The 24,056-nt window shown below is 44.0% G+C and overlaps 1 protein-coding gene across 35 annotated transcripts in view; it reads right to left on the minus strand.

Moving 5' to 3' along the window:
* LOC119967772 (regulating synaptic membrane exocytosis protein 1-like) overlaps positions 1–24,056 on the minus strand; it is a 1,070,524-nt gene that overhangs the window by 453,564 nt on the left and 592,904 nt on the right. For all 35 annotated transcript variants that reach the window (XM_038800731.1, XM_038800737.1, XM_038800741.1 and 32 more), the window contains 2 exons: positions 13,159–13,205; positions 7,082–7,194 (listed from right to left, as the gene is read on the minus strand). In XM_038800731.1, coding sequence (XP_038656659.1) covers positions 7,082–7,194; positions 13,159–13,205 — 160 coding nt within the window. The remainder of the gene's footprint in view (positions 1–7,081; positions 7,195–13,158; positions 13,206–24,056) is intronic.

A 24,056-nucleotide genomic window follows, 5' to 3' on the forward strand; every position in this document is an offset into this window, starting at 1 on the left:
CTAATAATAGATCATCAAATATCAGACTCGCCACTAAATTCTTTTTTTTTTAATTTAGAGTAGCCAATTATTTTTTCCAATTAAGGGGCAATTTAGCATGGCCAATCCACCTAACCTGCACATCTTTGGGTTGTGGGGGTGAAACCCACACAGACACGGGGAGAACGTGCAAACTCCACACGGACAGTGACCCAGGGCCGGGATTTGAACCCGGGTCCTCAGCGCCGTAGGCAGCAATGCTAACCACTGTGCCACCGTGCTGCCCTCGACTCGGCACTAATACTAGATCATCAAATATCAAACACAACTAACAATAGATCATCAAATATCAAACACAACTAATAATAGATCATTAAATATCAGACACTGCGAATAATAGACCATCCCAAAGCAGACACTGTGCTAATAATGGATAATCAAATCTCACACACTACACTAACAACAGATAATCAAATCTCAGACACAGCACTAATAATAGATCATCAAATATCAGACACTGCGAATAATAGACCATTCCAAAGCAGACACTGTGCTAATAATGGATAATCAAATCTCACACACTGCACTAACAACAGATAATCAAATCTCAGACACAGCACTAATAATAGATCATCAAATATCAGACACTGCGAATAATAGACCATCCCAAAGCAGACACTGTGCTAATAATGGATACTCAAGTCTCACACACTGCACTAACAACAGATAATCAAATCTCAGACACAGCACTAATAATAGATCATCAAATATCAGACTCAGCGCTAACAATAGATCATCAAATACCAGACTCAGCGCTAAAAATAGATCATCAAATATCAGGCACAGCGCTAAAAATAGATAATCAAATATCAGGCACGCCACTAATAATATAAAATAGCAAACTCAGCACTAATAATAGACCATGAAATATCAGACCCATCTCTAATAATAGATCATCAAATATCAGACACAGCACTAACAATAGATCAGAAAACATCAGACCTATCTCAAATAATAGACCATCAAATATCAGATTGAGCACTAATAATAGTTAATCAAATATCAGACACTGTGCTAATAATAGATAATCAAATATCAGACACTGTGCTAATAATAGATAATCAAATCTCAGACACTGCACTAATAATAGATAATCAAATATCAGACAAAGCACTAATAATAGATCATCAAATATCAGACAAAGCACTAATAATAGATCAAATATCAGACACTGCACTAATAATAGATCATCAAATATCAGACTCGCCACTAAATTCTTTTTTTTTTTAATTTAGAGTAGCCAATTATTTTTTCCAATTAAGGGGCAATTTAGCATGGCCAATCCACCTAACCTGCACATCTTTGGGTTGTGGGGGTGAAACCCACACAGACACGGGGAGAACGTGCAAACTCCACACGGACAGTGACCCAGGGCCGGGATTTGAACCCGGGTCCTCAGCGCCGTAGGCAGCAATGCTAACCACTGTGCCACCGTGCTGCCCTCGACTCGGCACTAATAATAGATCATCAAATATCAGACACTGCGAATAATAGACCATCCCAAAGCAGACACTGTGCTAATAATGGATAATCAAATCTCACACACTACAGATAATCAAATCTCAGACACAGCACTAATAATAGATCATCAAATATCAGACACTGCGAATAATAGACCATCCCAAAGCAGACACTGTGCTAATAACGGATACTCAAGTCTCACACACTGCACTAACAACAGATAATCAAATATCAGACTCAGCGCTAACAATAGATCATCAAATACCAGACTCAGCGCTAAAAATAGATCATCAAATATCAGACACAGCGCTAAAAATAGATAATCAAATATCAGGCACGCCACTAATAATATAAAATAGCAAACTCAGCACTAATAATAGACCATGAAATATCAGACCCATCTCTAATAATAGATCATCAAATATCAGACACAGCACTAACAATAGATCAGAAAACATCAGACCTATCTCAAATAATAGACCATCAAATATCAGATTGAGCACTAATAATAGTTAATCAAATATCAGACACTGTGCTAATAATAGATAATCAAATATCAGACACTGTGCTAATAATAGATAATCAAATCTCAGACACTGCACTAATAATAGATAATCAAATATCAGACAAAGCACTAATAATAGATCATCAAATATCAGACAAAGCACTAATAATAGATCAAATATCAGACACTGCACTAATAATAGATCATCAAATATCAGACTCGCCACTAAATTCTTTTTTTTTTTAATTTAGAGTAGCCAATTATTTTTTCCAATTAAGGGGCAATTTAGCATGGCCAATCCACCTAACCTGCACATCTTTGGGTTGTGGGGGTGAAACCCACACAGACACGGGGAGAACGTGCAAACTCCACACGGACAGTGACCCAGGGCCGGGATTTGAACCCGGGTCCTCAGCGCCGTAGGCAGCAATGCTAACCACTGTGCCACCGTGCTGCCCTCGACTCGGCACTAATACTAGATCATCAAATATCAAACACAACTAACAATAGATCATCAAATATCAAACACAACTAATAATAGATCATTAAATATCAGACACTGCGAATAATAGACCATCCCAAAGCAGACACTGTGCTAATAATGGATAATCAAATCTCACACACTACACTAACAACAGATAATCAAATCTCAGACACAGCACTAATAATAGATCATCAAATATCAGACACTGCGAATAATAGACCATTCCAAAGCAGACACTGTGCTAATAATGGATAATCAAATCTCACACACTGCACTAACAACAGATAATCAAATCTCAGACACAGCACTAATAATAGATCATCAAATATCAGACACTGCGAATAATAGACCATCCCAAAGCAGACACTGTGCTAATAATGGATACTCAAGTCTCACACACTGCACTAACAACAGATAATCAAATCTCAGACACAGCACTAATAATAGATCATCAAATATCAGACTCAGCGCTAACAATAGATCATCAAATACCAGACTCAGCGCTAAAAATAGATCATCAAATATCAGACACAGCGCTAAAAATAGATAATCAAATATCAGGCACGCCACTAATAATATAAAATAGCAAACTCAGCACTAATAATAGACCATGAAATATCAGACCCATCTCTAATAATAGATCATCAAATATCAGACACAGCACTAACAATAGATCAGAAAACATCAGACCTCTCTCAAATAATAGACCATCAAATATCAGATTGAGCACTAATAATAGTTAATCAAATATCAGACACTGTGCTAATAATAGATAATCAAATATCAGACACTGTGCTAATAATAGATAATCAAATCTCAGACACTGCGCTAATAATAGATAATCAAATATCAGACAAAGCACTAATAATAGATCATCAAATATCAGACAAAGCACTAATAATAGATCAAATATCAGACACTGCACTAATAATAGATTAAATATCAGACACAGCACTAATAATAGATCATCAAATGTCAGACGCAGCAGTCACAATAGATCACCAAATATCAGACATATCACTAATAATAGATCACCAAATATCAGACAAAGCACTAATAATCGATCAAACATCAGACCCAATACTAATAATAGATCATCAAATACAAGACCCATTACTAATCATAGATCATCAAATATCAGACACATCATTACTAATACATCATCAAATATCAGACTCAGCACTAATAATAGACCATGAAATATCAGACCCATCTCTAATAATAGATCATCAAATATCAAACACAGTTCTAAAAATAGATAATCAAATATCAGACTCAGCACTAAAAATAGATCATCAAATATCAGACTCAGCGCTAAAAATAGATCATCAAATATCAGACTCAGTGCCAAATCATCAAATAGATCATCAAATATCAGACATATCATTACTAATACATCATCAAATATCAGACTCAGCACTAATAATAGACCATGAAATATCAGACCCCTCTCTAATAATAGATCATCAAATATCAGGCACAGCACTAATAAATAATAGATCATCAAATATCAGACTCAGCGCTAAAAATAGATCATCACATATCAGGCACGCCACTAATAATATAAAATAGCAAACTCAGCACTAATAATAGACCATGAAATATCAGACCCATCTCGAATAATAGATCAAATATCAGACACAGCACTAACAATAGATCAGAAAACATCAGACCTATCTCAAATAATAGACCATCAAATATCAGATTGAGCACTAATAGTAGTTAATCAAATATCAGTCACTGTGCTAATAATAGATAATCAAATATCAGTCACTGTGCTAATAATAGATAATCAAATCTCAGACACTGCACTAATAATAGATAATCAAATATCAGACACTGCACTAATAATACATAATCATATATCAGTCACAGCACTAATAACAGATCAACAAATATCATACACAACACTAATAATAGGTCATCACATATCAGATACTGTGCTATTAATAGATCATCAAATATCAGACAAAGCACTAATAATAGATCAAATATCAGACACTGCACTAATAATAGATCATCAAATATCAGGCACAGCACTAATAATAGATCATCAAATATCAGACAAAGCACTAATAATAGATCAAATATCAGACACAGCACTAATAATATAAAATAGCAGACTCAACACTAATAATAGACCATGAAATATCAGACCCATCTCTAATAATAGAGCATCAAATGTCAAACGCAGCAGTCACAATAGATCACCAAATATCAGACATAGCACTAATAATATAAAATAGCAGACTCAGCACTAATAATAGATCACCAAATATCAGACCCATCTCTAATAATAGATCACCAAATATCAGACAAAGCGCTAATAATCGATCAAACATCAGACCCAATACTAATAATGGATCATCAAATATAAGACCCATTACTAATCATAGATCATCAAATATCAGACACTTCATTACTAATACATCAAATATCAGACTCAGCGCTAATAATAGACCATGAAATATCATACCCATCTCTAATAATAGATCATCAAATATCATTCTGAGCACTAAAAATAGATCATCAAATATCAGACTCAGCGCTAAAAATAGATCATCAAATATCAAACATATCATTACTAATGCATCATCAAATATAATTCTGAGCACTAATAATAGATCATCAAATATCAGGCACAGCACTAATAAATAATAGATCATCAAATATCAGACTCAGCGCTAAAAATAGATCATCAAATTTCAGACTCAGCGCTAAAAATAGATCATCAAATATCAGACATATCATTACTAATACATCATCAAATATCAGACCCACCTCTAATAATAGATCATCAAATATCATTCGGAGCACTAATAATAGATCATCAAATATCAGGCACAGCACTAATAAATAATAGCTCATCAAATATCAGACTCAGCACTAAAAATAGATCATCACATATCAGGCACACCACTAATAATATAAAATAGCAAACTCAGCACTAATAATAGACCATGAAATATCAGGCCCATCTTGAATAATAGATCATCAAATATCAGACACAGCACTAACAATAGATCAGAAAACACCAGACCTATCTCAAATAATAGACCATCAAATATCAGATTGAGCACTAATAATAGTTCATCAAATATCAGACACTGTGCTAATAATAGATAATCAAATATCAGACACTGCACTAATAATACATAATCAAATACCAGGCACAGCACTAATAACAGATCAACAAATATCATACACAACACTAATAATAGTTCATCAAATATCAGACACTGTGCTAATAATAGATAATCAAAACTCAGACACTGCACTAATAATAGATCATCACATATCAGGCACAGCACTAATAATAGATTATCAAATATCAGGCACAGCACTAATAATAGAACATAGAACATAGAACAGTACAGCACAGAACAGGCCCTTTGGCCCTCGATGTTGTGCCGAGCAATGATCACCCTACTCAAACCCACGTATCCACCCTATACCCGTAAACCAATAACCCCCCCCTTAACCTTACTTTTTAGGACACTACGGGCAATTTAGCATGGCCAATCCACCTAACCCGCACATCTTTGGACTGTGGGAGGAAACCGGAGCACCCGGAGGAAACCCACGCACACACGGGGGAACGTGCAGACTCCACACAGACAGTGACCCAGCCGGGAATCGAACCTGGGACCCTGGAGCTGTGAAGCATTTATGCTAACCACCATGCTACCGTGCTGCCCCAGCTGCTGCCCTAATAATAGATCATCAAATATCAGACACTGCACTAATAATAGATCAAATATTAGGCACAGCACTAATAAATAATAGATCATCAAATATCAGACTCAGCGCTAAAAATAGATCATCACATATCAGGCACACCGCTAATAATATAGCAAACTCAGCACTAATAATAGACCATGAAATATCAGACCCATCTCTAATAATAGATCATCAAATATCAGTCACAGCGCCAATAATAGATCATCAAATATCAGACACAGCACTAATAGATCATAAAATATCAGACAGCACTAACAACAGGTCAGAAAACATCAGACCTATCTCAAATAATAGATCATCAAATATCAGATTGAGCACTAATAATAGTTCATCAAATCTCAGACACTGCACCAATAATCATCACATAGCAGACACTGTGCTAATAATAGATTATCAAATATCAGACACTGCATTAATAATAGATCATCAAATATCAGACAAAGCACTAATAATAGATCATCTAATATCATATACAGCACTAATAACAATATACAAGAAGAAAAATGAACGCTCAGGGACGAGATTTTTCTTTTTGTCGAACAGGATTCTGGAAAGGAACCTGCCTAATGTTCCACCAAAGTGATTAATAAATGAGAAAGAGGAAGTGCTACCCATTCAGCCTCTTTGTTTCATTTTTAAAAGTTTGTTACTGAATAAATATGACAGAAGGAAGAAGCTGTTTGAATTCTAAGTACTGCAGTCTTCATCCAGATATACTGTGAGAGATCTTTACTGAACTGATGCCCAACTTCAGAAGTAGTCAAGTGGCCATAGCAAGCCAGTTCATCAGTACAGGATTGCATTTCCAAAACCCAAACAACAGTTAATTCCTGTTTTATTAATTCACTCACTGAAAGTTGTCCAGGCAGAACCTGAGGAGCATCTTTCAACGCTCCGGGGCTGGTCGGAGAAATTACAGAAATGCATGGCCGTTCCATCTTCTGTGACTCAAAAGAACTTGAACCTGTAAATATTTAAACATAATTTACTCTGTTGTTATTTCATACAAGTATTTGTAGTGCATAAAAGTATAGCATTTCTAATGTAAGTATAAATTGGTATTTATGATATTTATTAAATTCTGTATTTCAAAGGCTGATGGATATCAATGGTCCTGTGAATCAATAAGTTTCAACAAGCTGCAAAAAATAATTATAATGAATCAATGCCTGGGAATAAAGTAATGACTTTCTCCCACAAGCGAGCTCTGATTTGCCTCTCAGAATGTCATTTATCAGCTAGCTAGAATGTATTTTGAATAACGGAGGTAAAATAAATCTTGGAAACTTGATGATGCAGTGGGTTACACAGTAATCTTTCATCTCTAGGACCTGAAATTAAATTCAGCTTGAATAATGAGATTTATCTATGTTGATTGTGAAAGGAAACTGGAGCAGTACTAATACGGGGCGGGATTCTCCCCTACCCAGCGGGACGGGGGGTCCCGGCGTAGCGGAGTGGCGCCAACCACTCCGGCGTCAGGCCTCCCCAAAGGTGCCGAATTCTCCGCACCTTTAGGGGCCAGGGCCTCACATTGAGGGGCTAGGCCCGTGCCGGAGCGGTTGGCACCACACCGACTGGCGCCCAAACCGGCTCCAGCGGCCTTTGACGCCCGCTGCCTGGCGCTGGGGCTGGCCGAAAGGCTTTCGCCGGTTCGAGCATGCATCGGTGCGTCAGCTGCCGCCACCACCCGCGCATGCGCGCTGGGGGATTCTCCTCCGCCTCTGCCATGGTGGAGGCCGTGGCGGCGGCGGAAGAAAAAGAGTGCCCCCACAGCACTGGCCCGCCCGCGGGACTGGCCACGCCCCCCCAGGACCCCGGGGGCCCCCTCGCGCCGCCGATCCCGCCACCACCAGAGGCGGTTCAAACCACGGCGGCGGGAGAGGCCTCCCAGCGGCGGGACTTCGGCCCATCGCGGGCCGGAGAATCGCCGCAGGGGGCTCGCCGATCGGCAGGTGGTGTTTCCCGCCCCTGCCAATTCCCGGATGACGGAGAATTTCTGCTACGGCGGGGGCGGGATTTTTGGCGGCCCCGGGCGATTCTCCGACCCTGCGGGGGGTCGGAGAATTTCGCCCACGATCTCCAATGAGTCCACAGCAGACACTATTGCCCAATTTAGTGGTGTGGAAGGCGAAAATACATTTTTAAGTTGCCAATGTAATAATCATTTTTTTGTAACATTTGAATTCAATATTGTTCTCAAATTTAAAAATAGTCTTTGAATCAAGAGAAGAACAAGATACTGAGCTCAAGCGTATTAGCTGGCAACACGAGGTCCTTACTATCTTCTCTCTCTCTAACACACTCATCAAACACACTTGCCCTTGCTCCCATATTCATTCTTCACTATTTTAAATTTACAATTCCTGTTGTTTTTTTCCCTCAATAGCCCTGACCCACTATACTTCTGTCATTCTGAACCTTTAGAATTCCCCCTCTGAACTCTTTTGTTCCATTTCGTGCAGCCTTTTGTGCACCTCTGGCCTTCCTTCTGGCCAACATTGCTGGTTGAACCTCCTCTCATCTCGGCCCTAAAACTGCCCGCATAAACTCCTCCATCTTTCCACCTGCTTCCCTAACTTGAAAGAGTTTTAGGAAACTCATCTCCTTGTCCAAGATTTCGGTCACTCTGCCTTTCTTTGACTTAAGGTCTATTTTTCCTTCCAGCCCTGGAGGGGGAGTGGGGGGCTGAAGTGGATGAAATACGATTTGGGTAGGGTGGGTGGAATGGGATTATAGGATTGAGATTGATGGCGGGTTTTGGGGCAGGGATGGCGTTAGGTGGGGATGAGTGTGGTGGAACTTTGGAGTGGGGATGTGTGGTGGGTTGAGCGGCAGTAATGGGGTAGAGAGTGGGGTGGGGGGTGTGGGGGGGTTGAACAGGGATTGTTGGTCGGTATGGGTTTGGTGGAGTTGAGGAACGGAGTTCTGTGTTGGTGAATAGGGTGGAGTGGCTGATTGGGAGGGGGTGGGGTGAGGGATCGATTGGGTGGGGTTGGGGGCAGGATGGCATTGTTAGATGAGGTAAGGATTGGGGTGGGGTAAGGTGAGTGAGATGGGATTGAGGGAAGGGGCGAGTGGTTAGGTATGGTGTGACAGGGTGAGTGAGGTGGGGTAGTCTTTGGGTTGGGGGGCGCATTACCTTTGTAGGCAATTCTTGGACTTCTGACATGATTGGTTCCTGAAAACCACGCCTCAAGTCAAAACAGTGCAACTCGGAACCAATTTTCCATAAAAATAATGTTATAAACGGGGGAGTGGTCCCATTTACACCAAAATCACCCAGACTGTTGTGCACAAACAATTACAGACTAGTAATACATTTATTGACATAGAAACATAGAAATGCATGCACTGTATGGTACTGTACATTATCTACAAATGACATTAAAAAAAATTACCAAATTTAAAACTTAAAACTTTTCTTTAAGATCCCTGTGGTCCTGAGAGTGTCTGACTCGGTGAGGCTTTCAGGGGTTTTGAGGTGATTTGGAAGGACTTCTCTGAAGTGACTTATCTGGACCTTTGGAAGGATTCTTGGTTGGACATTGTAAAAGGGTCCAAAGATGTGCAGGTTCGGTGGATTGGCCATGATAAAATTGCCCCTTAATAAGGAAAAATAGTAGATGCTTTGGATTCTGGAACAGTTCCTGAAGATTGGAGGGTAGCTAATTAAAAAAGGCAGATAGAGAGAAAACAGGGAATTATAGACCTGTGAGCCTGGCGTTTGTGGTGGAGTAAATGCGAGAATCCATTGTCAAAGATTTTATAGCAGAGCACTTAAAAATCAGTGGCAGGATCAGATAAGAGTCAGGATGGATTTATGAAGGGGAAATCATGCTTGACAAATCTTCTGAAATACTTTGAGGATGGAAGTTGCCAAGGGAGAAGCAGTGGATGTGGTATTTTTGGATTTTGACAGTCACACGTAAGAGATTAGCGTGGAAAATTAAAGAGCATGGGATTAGGGGTAGTGTATTGAGGTGGATAGAGAAAAATGTTTGGCGGACAGGAAACAATGAGTAGGAATTAATGGGTCTTTTTTCAAATTGGCAGGCAGTGGCTAGTGGGGTACCACAGGGATCGGTGCTAGGACCCAGTTGTGTTCTGTGTTGTAACCCTTGAATGATGTAGACAGAACATATAGTTGTTTAACCAGAACGATGATTTATTAATAAATACGTGGGAAAGAGACAAATCCGAGATGCTTAATAAATTAATTCAGTGAATTCTCCTGGAGCTACTCCAAGTGCGACTGTCTTCTTCTACGTCTTACTACCAACTGGCAGGTGTGTTGAGTCACGTGATAGATCTCTATCACCACCAGATGGTTGGAGTTAGCATTACTAACTATTTGCAGAACTGTGCACAGACATATCACCACAGACCCCAGCTAGTGACAATATATATTAATGATTTAGATGAGGGAACAAAATGAACTATCTCAAAATTTGGGTTGGAGGGTGAGCTGAGGGGAGGATGCAGAGATCCTTCAGTGTGATTTGCACAAGTTGAGTGAGTGGGCAAATTAATGGCAGATGCAGTATAATTTGGATAAATGAGAGGTTTCCACTTTGGCAGCAAAAATGGAAAGGCAGACTATTATCTGTACGGCCATAAATTACAAGAAGGGAATGCGCAACGAGACCTGGTGTCCTCGTACACCAGTCGCTAAAGGCAAGCATGCACGTACAGCAGGCGGTAAAAAAGGTGAATAGGATGCTGGCCTTCATTGCGAGAGGATTCAAGTACAGAAGCAGGGATGCCTTGTCGGAATTATACCTTGCTGAGGCCACACCTGGAATATTGTGTGCATTTTTGATCTCCTTACCTGAGAAAGGATATTCTTGCTATAGAGGAAATTCAGTTTACCAGTCTGATTCCTGGGGTAGTGGGCCTGATGTATGAGGAGAGGTTGAGTTGGTTAGGATTGTATACGCTGGAGTTCAGAAGAACGAGGGGGAATCTCATAGGAACCTATACAATTCTAACAGGACTAAATGGAGTAGATGCAAGAAGGATGGTCCCGATGGTAGGGGTGTCTAGAACCAGGAGTCACAGTCCGAGGATACTGGGTAGACCATTTAGGACAGAGATGAGGAGAAATTTCTCAACCCAGAGATTGGTGAGCCTGTGGAATAGAATTCGTTACCACATGAAGCAGTTGAGGCCAAAATATTGTACGTTTTCAAGAAGCAGTTAGATTGTATGTTTTCAATATGCACTTAGAGCAAAGGAGTTCAAAGGATAGGAAAGAAAGTGGGATTAGGCGACTGAGTTAGATGATCAGCCATGATCATGATGAATGGCAGAGCATGTTTGATGGGCCGAATGCCCTCCTCCTGCTCCTATTTTCTATGAAACCTTCAGGAGGGGGTGCACTGCCGGTGGGAACAGGGAATCTCAACAGCTGGAGAATTCCAGACAGAGTGTCAATTTATAAACATCGTAAGCACCGTTTGTTGTAACTCGAACATTGTAAAGTCGAGCTCCCCGTACTGAAATTTCTCCTTGGACATTAGAGGGAAGAAATACCCTTAGATCTTTACCAACACAAACCAATGGATTGGAATTCTTGGACCAGACACCAGTGTGTCCACCAAAACCTGTGCTTATCCCGCTTTCTGTTTTGAATCGTTCTCATTTCACCAACTTTCTTTCGGATTCTTTTTAATATATATTTTTTTTATTGCTGGTCTACCCGATTTGAACTTATGTATCCAACATTGAAAACTAGAAATACAATTAAATTTTAGCGGCGATTACACTACTCCAACATATGGATGAGTCAAAAAAAAAATCCCTAAATTAATTCTCAACACAATTGAGCAATCAATATTTTTGCTTTCCTCAATCCTTTACTGAAGGCTCAACTGCAAAGAAATATCAAAATAGCAGAAACTTCCAGTGTCGAGGTTAAATGGAGAGTTTGAGAGGAATACTCCAGTGATTGGTGGGTGAGTATTATTACCTGTCGATGCTATGGACACTGATGTACCTTCAATGTAAATCATGTGAAGGTTGTATCTCCGTTTTGATATTAGTAATTCTACAAGCATCAAACTCATGAATTGTGCAACAGATTTCATCAATTAATATTCAGATGTTAATCATGTGAAGCCTTAGGATAATTCAAATTCATGAAAACTGGAAATATTTTGTCAAACACGACGGCCTGGATTTTATTTTAGGCCCGCCCTCCCCCGCAGCAAGTTTTCCCGCTACAGATGTGGCGAGCCATTGGCTGATGGCCGGCCTTCCAGTCCGACTGAAGCCTATGGCCGTGGATTGCTCACCCTGCCAACAGGAAACCTTTTACGAGGTGTCAACTTTGGTGGGGCCAAAAATCCCACTGGCATGAGGCACCAGAAAAAGAAGCTGACATTTAAATTTTCCTTATTCCTTTACCTAAAATTGTAGAAAGATGATTTACGAGCAGATATATAATGTTATAATGTTAATGATAATATAAGTGAGATTGTTCTTGTATCTAGATGGATATTCCAGGGATAAGAAACAAAACAGCACGGTAGCATAATGGTTAGCACAATTGCTTCACAGCTCCAGGGTCCCAGGTTCGATTCCCAGCTGGGTCACTGTCTGTGCGGAGTCTGCACGTTCTCTCCGTGTGTGCGTGGGTTTCCTCCTGGTGTTCCGGTTTCCTCCCACAGTCCAAAGATGTGCTGGTTAGGTGGATTGGCCATGCTAAATTGCCCCTAGTGTCCAAAATTGCCCTTAGTGTTGGTTGAGTGGGGTTACTGAGTTATGGGGATAGGGTGGTGTGGGCTTGGGTAGGGTGCTCTTTCCAAGAGCCGGAGCAGACTCGATGGGCCGAATGGCCTCCTTCTGCACTGTAAATTCGAGAAAAAAAAATGCAAACATTCAGAGATTAATAATCCAAATTCTTCCTTTTCTTCTAACTACTTACTAGACTCCAAAGGAGGATGGGAACTCTCCGGAATTCTAGGTATATCCCTATAAACAGAAAGAATAATCTTATATGAACAGGCAATCTGATATTTTAATCAAAAATAATCCAGTTAAAACACACGAAACATTTCATATTAACCACATGCAAATGATTGTGTCTCATATTTGTTTTCAAATATGGGCCGGAATTATCCGGACATTGGAATTCTCTGTTCCCACTGGCAGCATACCCCCATCCATGGGTTTCCCAATGGCATGGTGTGATTTGAATGCAAAATCCCATTGACAAGCGGAAGGAATAGAAAATCCCACCACTAGCGAATGGAGCGTCGCTGTGAAACATGCGGAGAATCCCTCCCGTGTTCTCTAAAGGCACTTCAATAGGAAAGTCTCCTTGATGCTTATACATGTTCAAAAATTGTTTCCAACATCACCAGAAAGGGTTTGTGCAATTATGCATACCTTAAATACAGATTCTCACGATGTGGAGATGCCGGTGTTGGACTGGGGTGAGCACAGCAACAAGTCTTACAACACCACCAGGTTAAAGTCTAACAGGTTTGTTTCGAATCGCTTTTTCACAGATTCTCACGAGGAAAAGCACTGTGATTTTACACCACTTACACTTGTTTCTGTCACTTCTGTTGAATTTGTCAGAATATTTTGCTTAAGCAATGCTTCTAAATTAGACAGCGGGAGATGCTGGTGCAGTAACGTGGTTGAGTTGATGGTGAGTGTGGTATTGTGGGTCACAGGAAATGAGGTTGTAAAGTTAACAATGGGAAAGGATTGTTTCCCTTTTCTCTGTTTGGCCTATTCAATGCCACATCGCATTTCTTGATGATGTAAAAGCAAATTACTGCGGATGATAGAATCTGAAATAAAACCAGAAAATACTGGACAATCGCAGCAGGTCTGACAGCATCTGTGGAGCGAGAAGGAAGCTAACGTTGAGTCTGGATGACACTTGGTCAAAGATGGAGAGAACTGGAAATAGGGTTAGATTTACACGTGTGTGTGTGGGGGGGGGGGGGGGTGGGTCATATTCGTCATAGCGAACTAACCCTAATCTGTTACACTAACAAGCAGCCATCTCCTAATCTGCAGTCTACGTGCATCACCTTCCAGTAACACATGTGCTATCCTCTAGACCCCTCTGTCTGTGTTTCATTCAACCTTGTTGGGGTTCAGCTTCCCTCCCCTCGGTCTCCTTTCTGCCTCTCATTGTTCGTCTTCTTCATCTACCTCCTTTTCTCTCTGCCTACCCTCTCCACCCCAATTGCACAGCCCCACTCGTCTTCGTCAGGAGATGAAAATGACACTCGTACCACCCCGCAGTAGAAAGAGATTCTCTGCTCCCGCCCATCACCAAACCCACCGTGGGTGGGATGGGAGAATTCCACCCCCTTTGAAGATCTCAGTGCTGGCAGCCCAAAAAATAACAGGAAAAGAGGCAGAGACACTGGAGTCAACTTTGGCTGCTGGTTTATTTAAGTCAAGCAAGATGATTTGCTGAAGTAGAGAAGCAAAAGCACGTTCATTATTTTGCATTACAGATAAGCAAAACTGATTGAATTAGTCATGTAAATTGTTACAATTGCCCACAATTGTTCACAATTTACATTGATGATTTGGAGTTGGGGACCAAGGGCAATGTGTCCAAGTTTGCAGATGACACTAAGATGAGTGGTAAAGCGAAAAGTGCAGAGGATACTGGAAGTCTGCAGAGGGATTTGGATAGGTTAAGTGAATGGGCTCGGGTCTGGCAGATGGAATACAATGTTGACAAATGTGAGGTTATCCATTTTGGTAGGAATAACAGCAAATGGGATTATTATTTAAACGATAAAATATTAAAGCATGCTGCTGTTCAGAGAGACTTGGGTGTGCTAGTGCATGAGTCACAGAAGGTTGGTTTACAAGTGCAACAGGTGATTAAGAAGGCAAATGGAATTCTGTCCTTCATTGCTAGAGGGATGGAGTTTAAGACTAGGGAGGTTATGTTGCAATTGTATAAGGTGTTAGTGCGGCCACACCTGGAGTATTGTGTTCAGTTTTGGTCTCCTTACTTGAGAAAGGACGTACTGGCGCTGGAGGGTGTGCAGAGGAGATTCACTAGGTTAATCCCAGAGCTGAAGGGGTTGGATTATGAGGAGAGGTTGAGTAGACTGGGACTGTACTCGTTGGAATTTAGAAGGATGAGGGGGGATCTTATAGAAACATTTAAAATTATGAAGGGAATAGATAGGATAGATGCGGGCAGGTTGTTTCCACTGGCGGGTGACAGCAGAACTAGGGGACATAGCCTCAAAATAAGGGGAAGTAGATTTAGGACTGAGTTTAGGAGGAACTTCTTCACCCAAAGGGTTGTGAATCTATGGAATTCCTTGCCCAGTGAAGCAGTTGAGGCTCCTTCATTACATGTTTTTAAGGTAAAGATAGATAGTTTTTTGAAGAATAAAGGGATTAAGGGTTATGGTGTTCGGGCCGGAAAGTGGAGCTGAGTCCACAAAAGATCAGCCATTGTCTGATTGAATGGCGGAGCGGGCTCGAGGGGCCAGATGGCCTACTCCTGCTCCTAGTTCTTATGTTCTTATGATCAAAACTGATCATTTGTTGCCTGTGAAATAACATGGCTTAATATGATTCCCATTTCACGAAGTGTCACTTGCAAAAATTTCAGGGAAGTAATAGTTTTCGGGCAGATTCTAGTTGCATGTGAAAGAGGTGTGTTGTACATCCTGATTAATCTATAGATGTTGAGCAGTGTATCCAAAGGGATGGAAGCTGTTGAGTGATATGACTGATATTGTGGCTGAAAACACAGCAATATATATATATATATATTTATATACAACATTCAATTACTGTTAACTGATTGTTAGAATCAGAAAACGTTTGAAGCTGGTAATGTAATCAGCCCACACTATTATACAAACACTGAAATAATCCAGAAATAAAACAAATTTAAAAAGAGCTCAAGTTAATTTACAACAGTTTGATTTTGGAGGGTGTCATGCAGCACTTTCCTCCTTAATCTGGCTCACATAAACCTACGTGTTGCAGCATCCTTACCCTACTACACACAGTCACTGGGGCAGGATTCTCCGGTACCCAGTTGCAGGTTCCTCATCGGAGCGTCATTCGCTGGGGGCAGGATTCTCTGCTCCTGCCACTTGTTAATGGGATTTCCCATTGAAGCCGCCCCATGCCGCCGGGAAACTGTGGGGCTGAGTTGCCGGCGGGATAAAGACAATCCCAACGGCCAGAAAATTCCAGCGCCTGTCTATTTGCCACAGAGACAAGGTCAAGAGTGAAGCTGCAGTCAGCTTCAAACAAATTGCTGATGTAAGGGCGACACGGTGGCACAGTGGTTAGCATTGCTGCCTCAAAGTGCCAGGGACCCAGGTTCAATTCTGGCCTTGGGTGATGGTGTAGAGCTTTCACTTCCTCCCAGTGTCTGCGCGGGTTTCCTCCGGCTGCTCCAGTTACTTCCACAGTCGAAAGATTTGCAGGTTAGGCAGATTGGCTGTGATAAATTGCCCCTTAGTGTCCACGGATGTGCAGGTTAGGTTATGCGGTTACAGGAATTGGTGTGAATGGGAGCGGAATGGTAGAGTGCTCTTGTGAAGGGTCGATGCAGACTCGATGGGCCGAATGGTCTACTGCACTGTAAAGTTTCTATGTTTCTTCTGTGATGATAACATTGAGTTTCCGACATGCTGGAAAGTGTGGAATTTCAACTACAATCACAATGTAGAAATTTCCCAGCTGCATTTGAAGCAGAGAGCAGCTTTGGTCAGGAAATGAGTGAGAATTGACAGTGGAAATCTAATTAACTGACTGTCATCTGATAACAATGACTGAAGAGCCAAGATTGTCTTTTGGAGAGATGTAAAATGAGGAATTCAGGAGTTATGATATGGGAAATGCCCACATGCGGTGTTGTAAGGCTAGGTGGAAATAGACTATCATCTGCCCCACAATGGCAAAGAATTGATGCATCAGTTCAGAAAATGCAAGAGAAGTGGAGCTTCTAATCACGAGGAAGAAGGAAGGAAGCTTAGGTAAGGTTGAGAAAGCAAGGAATTGGCACAGCTCTAGAGGGTTACAAGGTAGCCAGGAAGGAACTCAAAAATGGACTTAGGAGAGCTAGAAGGGGGTACGAAAAAGTCCTGGCGGGAAGGATTAGGGAAAAACCCAAACCGTTCTACACTTATATGTGAGAAATTAGAAGATGATCAGAGTGAGTGTAGGGCCTATCAGGGATAGTGGAGGGAACTTGTGCTCAGAGTCTGAGGTAGGGGAGACCCTAAATTAATATTTTACTTCAGTATTCACTAGAGAGAGGGACCTTGTTGCTAGGGAGAACAGCGTGAACCAGGTTAATAGGCTTGAACAGGTTGATAATAAGAAGATGAATGTGCTGGAAAATTTGAAAAGCATCAGGACACATAAGTCTCCTGGTCCTGACAGGATACTCCCAAGGTTACTACGGGAAGTGAGGGAGGAGATTGCTGCGCCGTTGGCGATGATCTTTCCATCCTCACTCTCCACTGGAGTAGTACCTGATGATTGGAGGGAGGCGAATGTTGTTCCCCTGTTCAAGAAAGGGAATAGGGAAATCCCTGGGAATTACAGACCAGTCAGTTTTACATCTGTGGTGGGCAAAATACTGAAAAGGTTCTGAGAGATAGGATTTATGATCATTTTGAAAACAATAGTTCGATTAAAGATAGTCAGCATGGCTTTGTGAGGGGCAGGTCATGCCTCACAAGCCTCATTGAATTCTTTGAGGATGTGACGAGACACATTGATGAAGATCGGGCAGTGGATGTGGTGTAAAGCTGGGTTCCTTACACAGAGAGTGGTGGGAGAGTGGAATGCACTGCCAGCGGAGGTAGTGGAGTCAGAGTTATTAGGGACATTTAAGCGACTCTTAGACAGGCACATGGACAGCAGTAAATTGAAGGGGTATAGGTTAGGTTGATCACAGAATTCATAGAATTTACAGTGCAGAAGGAGGCCATTCGGCCCATCGAGTCTGCACCGGCTCTTGCAAAGAGCACCCTACCCAAGATCAACACCTCCACCCTATCCCCATAACCCAGTAACCCCACCCAACACTAAGGGCAATTTATCATGGCCAATCTAGCTAACCTGCACATCTTTGGACTGTGGGAGAAAACCGGAGCACCCGGAGGAAACCCACGCACACACAGGGAGGATGTGCAGACTCCGCACAGACAGTGACCCAAGCCGGAATCGAACCTGGGACCCTGGAGCTGTGAAGCAATTGTGCTATCCACAATGCTACCGTGCTGCCCCCGATAAATAGTCAGCACAACATCATGGGCCGAAGGGCCTGTACTGTGCTGTACTGTTCTATGTTCTAAAACAGGAATACCCAAACAGTGGATGACAAAACTTAGGGAGTCACAATTTCGAAAACCATAACTGCAACTATGGAGTGGAGGCAACATGCTGGGGCTGGGTCAGATGACACATGATGAACGTTTACCTGTTTCACAGTCTCATGGTTAATTGTAACTGGAGAAACAGTGTGGGTGAGGGCTGTGATCATAAGGTGGGGACAGGAAGTAGCCTTTGCACATTTAAAACTGCGTGATCTGACTATGCCAGCCCCCCCAATGGTGGCTGCCCAATGTCTGCAGCCTGGCATCAACCCACTAGGAGATGGCCCTGTGTAACTGTGTCATGCTCTGCAATCCCTCGGCTATGACCAACTGAGACGGAGACATGTCCCGCAGCGACTCGACTATGCCCACATGGGACTGGGATGTGCTCTGGGGGGCCTCAGCAATGCCCAACTGAGCCTGAGACCTGTTCCGCAGCGCCTCATCAAGGTCCAACTGGTATGGGGTCACGTTCCTCCAGTGACTGAGACATGTTGAGGCGCTCAACCATGGGGGGGTGGGGGCACTGACTGAGCCAAGCCTTGGACACTTCCTGACATTGTGCACCAGGCTCTCCTCTGTGGCCGCCACCATAGCAGTGTTGGCCTCTCTGCCAAGCATTGCCGGCGCCATATCCTGCGGTCGTAACCTTTGGGTCTCCTTCAATCGGCCAAGGACCTGCTGGTGGGTCGCTGACAATCCCCTCTGTATCTCACGGTCGCACCCTAGCTTCTGCATCAACTCTGGGTAAACCTGGTGCAGAGAATCATCATCTGACTAAGTCCCAGCTGGGTCCTGGGATCCAGCAGACCTCCGACTGCTGTCTCACGTGGGTGCTCCTGCCTCCACCAGATGTGCATCAGCAACCGTGTGATGCTCACCAGAAAGTGCCGCAGAAGCCGGTGTGTCTCTGTGCTGGTGCAGCAAGGGGATGATAGCTGTGATGCCTCTCCAGTGGCATCCTCAGAGTTCTCCTCCGAGGTGCTCTCATGGGATGAGGAGGAGGAGACCATCGGTTGATGATCTTGCGGGAGAATGGACATGCGGTTATTTGGAGTGGTGGGTCATTCTGTATGGCATTAAGAACTCACATGTGAGAGTTCATCTGTGTGTGGTCCAGTGGACCCTCACCTCCTCATCATACGCAGACCTCTACGTTGGTGACAGATCCATCATCGACCACCACCGTGACCTCCAGGTCCGTTCCTCATAGGAGGTGAGGAATCTCCAGTCCAGCATCCCGCCACCCACTCCAAATGTGATCTGACCAATGATTTGTAGAGGTGTGGCATCGCTTCCTTGCTTTTATACTCTGTGCCTCTATTTATAAACCCAAGAATTCTAAAACAACTATTCAACTTGTCTGGCCACCATGAGAGAATTATGCACTTGAACCCAGAGCTCCCTTTGCTCCTGTATTCCCCTCAAAGGTACACCATTGAGCCTGTATTGTCTCCCATGTTTCTTCCACCAAAATACATGACCTCACATTTCGCTGCATTGAAGTTCATCTGCCATGTGTCTGCCCAACTTGTCAATGTCCCTCTAAAGTTGCTCCGAGTCACCCTCACAATTCACTATTCTCCCGAGCTTAGTATCATCTGCAAATTTAGAGGTTTTACCCTCAACACCCACTTCTAAATCATTTATATGAATCAGAAAAAGCAAGGATCCCAACACAGCCTTGGGGAACACCACTTTCAACTCGTCTCCAGTCTGAGAAATGCCCATCTATATCTACCCTCTGTTTCCTATCTATCAGCCAACTTCTAATCCATGCTCCGAAAGACCCATCAATCCCACACATTTGTAATTTTTTAACCAACGTGCCATGCGGCATTGTATCAAATTCTTTCTTAAAGTCCAAATTTACAACATCCATGGCACCACCTTCATCCACTGCCTGTGTTACGTCGTCAAAGAAGTCAATTAAAATTGTCAGACATGACCTGCCCTTGACAAAGTTATGTTGACTGTCTAGTATTAACTTATTTGTCACTAAGTGTATTTTTATCTCATCCCGTATTATGTCTTCCATCAATGTTCTCACTATTGATGTCAAGCTGACAGGTCTGCAGTTTCCTGGATTATCCTTCGCCACCTTAAACAATGGTGTCACATTTGCAATCCTCCAGTCCCCCAGGACTAATCCTGTGTTTAGAGAGGCCTGGAAAATTTTGGTCAATGGCTCCGCAATACACTCCCTTACCTCTAACAGCAGTCTAGGATGCATCCCATCCGGGCTTGGCGATTTCTCTCCCTGGAGTGCGCCTGCCTTTTTAGCACCTTTTCTTTATCTACCACTATACTACTCAGTTGCTCAACACCCACATTTTCAACTGGGCCATTGTCACCATCTTCTAATTTGAAAAAGACAGAAGCAAAGTACTCATTTAATACCACTGCCATGCCCTCCACTTCAGTGAGCAGTTTACCTTCCATGTTCCTTATGAGCCCCGCTCTGTCCTTCACTAATCCTTTACCATTAATAATAATATAACAATAATCACTTATTGTCACAAGTAAGCTTCAATGAAGTTACTGTGAAAAGCCCCATTAATATGCTTGAAGAAGATTTTGCTATTTGTTTTAACACAGCTTGCCATCCTTTCCTCATGCTTCCTCTTTGACTTACTCATTCCAGCCTTAGCTTCTCTCCTGCATTTGCAATCCGTTTCCTGATTTCTATTGATATTATTGTTCTGCCATGCACCATATGCCTTGATGTACCATCAATTGGACTCGAGACACGATGAAGATCCAAACTGTAGCTTTAATCCGTGCTTGTCGACCATTCGGTCCATCTCCCGTTGGAAGACCATTTGTGACACCAAGTGGAACCCTGAGGAAGTGGTAGAGGCGCCCATCTGCCTCAAACGCGGTGTACTTTCGGTCACTCGCGCGGATGGGGAACTGGTGGTAGGCGGACTTAAGGTCCACCGTGGAAAAGAATTTGTATTTCGCGATTCTGTTAACCAGGTCGGAAATACGGGGGAGAGGATACGCGTCCAGCTGCGTAAACCTGTTGATGGTCTGACTGTAATCGATGACCATCCGGTTTTTCTCCCCAGTCCGAACTACCAGCACTTGGGCTCGCTAGGGACTGTTGCTGGCCTCGATAACTCCTTCGTTAAGGAGCCTCTGGACTTCGGACCCGATGAAGGTCCGGTCCTGGGCACTGTATCGTCTGCTCCTAGTGGCGACAGGTTTACAATCTGAGGTGAGGTTAGCAAACAAGGAAGGGGGGTCCACTTTCAGGGACGCAAGGCTGCAAATAGTAAGAGGGGGAATAGGGCTGCCGAATTGAAAGGTCAAGCTCCGCAGGTTGCACTGGCAGGGCCTTCCGTGTTGGCTCAAGGTGGCGGCGCCCAGGACCCGCACGTGGAGCCGGGGCCCCAAGATGGCGGCGCCCAGGACTCGCACGTGGAGCCGGGGCCCCAAGATGGCGGCGCCCATGGCCCGTACATGGCGTCCGGGGCCCAGGATGGCGGCGCCCGTGGGAACCTCATGGCGGCTGGGGGCAGTGTCAGCGGCGTCTGCGGGCCGGTCGGGGCAGCTGGGAGCGAGGGTTGGGAGGACCGTGGGGCCGTTGCAGGGGCCGGGAGGCAGGCCAAAGAGGTTGGTGTGCGGTGCTGGGCCCTGGGGGGGGGGGGGGGGATCCGCGGTCGCTGCACGGAACAGAAGCGACCGACTTGGTCTGGCAGACCACCGCGTAGTGGCCCTTCTTCCCGCAGCTCTTACACAGAGCGGAGCGGGCCGGGCAGCGCGGGTGCTTGGAGAGGCCACAAAAATAGCAGCGGGGCCCTGATAGCTTATTGGGGCGTCCCGCAGCGCAGGCCTGGGAGGGGGGTCGGGGTCCACGGGGGACGGGGTTGGCGCGTGCCATGAAGTCTAGGGGGTTGTTGAGCGGCCGGGGGCGAATGTGCGGGCGTTCAGGTCAGCAACCTCCACAGAGGTTGCAAGAGTCCGTGCCTCAGCTAGGCTGAGGGAGTTCTTCTCCAGCAATCGTTGGCGGATAGAAGGGGATTGCATGCCAGCAACGTAAGCGTCTCTGATTAAAAGTTCCATGTGCTCAGTCACCGAAACTTGGAGACACGCGCACGTTCTCCCTAGAGCTGTGAGGGCCTGGTAAAACTCGTCGAGTAACTCACCAGGGAACTGTTGTCTAGTCGTCAGGAGGTGCCATGCATATACTCCGTTGACCGGCCAGAGAAAGTGTCCTTTGAGAATCTCCATGGCCACATCATAATCGCTTTCGTCCTCAATCATTGAGTATACCGCCGTGCCCACGCATGAGTGGAGGATGTGGAGTTTCTGCTCCTTGGTGGGCTTGCCGGCTGCAGTTGTCAGGTAACTGTTAAAACACGCCTGCCAGTGTTTAAAGATTGCAGACACATTTGAAGCATGCGGGCTGGTGCGGAGGCAGTCAGGCTTGATGCGTAGCTCCATTCCAAAATTCTAGCTGATTAAATTGATGTACCATCAATTGGCCTCGAGACACGATGAAAATCCAAACTGTGGCTTTAATCAGCTAGTTGTTAACCCGGTGGTCGACTACAGAGAAAGGCCGACCGCCGGGAACTCTGGGTACTTATACCCCGCCTCGGAGGCGGGGTCTACTTGCTTCTCGACCAATTGGTGAGCAGTCACATGACTAGTCCCAGCCAATCGGACGAGAAGCACATGACCAGCCAGAGCCAATGGGAAACCCATGCTCTGCACCAATGGCAGTGCTCACATTCATACCACCACATTCACCCCTTGTGGAGAAAGAAGGCGGGGGGGGGTGTAAGTGGAAGAGAGGGGGGGCGAGGACTGGTGGTATGAGCAGCGAAAATTGAGAAAGGTGGGCTGCCCACTGGCTCGTGGCAAAAAAAACAATACTACTAATACTACTTACTTAAGGTGCAACAGAATAACAACAAAGTCCAAAAAAGATGTCCCATGGTCGCATCAGATGGACACGGCCAACCTGTCGGGTGCCCGTGGTATTCTGGTGGACCGCCGCAGTGGAGCCGTTGACGTCGGGCCGATGGTCGTCCTTGCGTCCGGGAGCGTCGGTCGTAGATGTGTCTCCGTACCCCGGGCCGGTGGTGGAGACGCTGTACTCGCGGGAGAGGGGGCATGTGCGCTGGGTCGTGGGGGGCGCTGGGGGGAATTGGAATGGGGGGGGGGGGGGGAGGTGTTGATGTAGGGGGAGAAGGCCGCACGCCGGCGGGTGCCAGGTCCCGAAGCGAGACCGTATCTTGCCAACCGTCGGGATACTCCACGTACACATACTGCGGGTTGCCGTGGAGTAACTGGACTCGCTCAACCAACGGGTCATCAATATCCTTAGTCATACAGGGTACTCGAGCTTTGGATACGCTGTTTTTATTTCTCATGGGTACGTACTTAGCTTGCACTCTATTCATCTTTGCTTTGAAAGTCTCCCATTTTTCATCCTCTGTTGTGTCTACCAAAATGGGTTTCGAATCAA

The sequence above is a fragment of the Scyliorhinus canicula genome, chromosome 6 (genome assembly GCF_902713615.1).
Source record: "Scyliorhinus canicula chromosome 6, sScyCan1.1, whole genome shotgun sequence".
Classification (NCBI taxonomy): domain Eukaryota; kingdom Metazoa; phylum Chordata; class Chondrichthyes; order Carcharhiniformes; family Scyliorhinidae; genus Scyliorhinus; species Scyliorhinus canicula.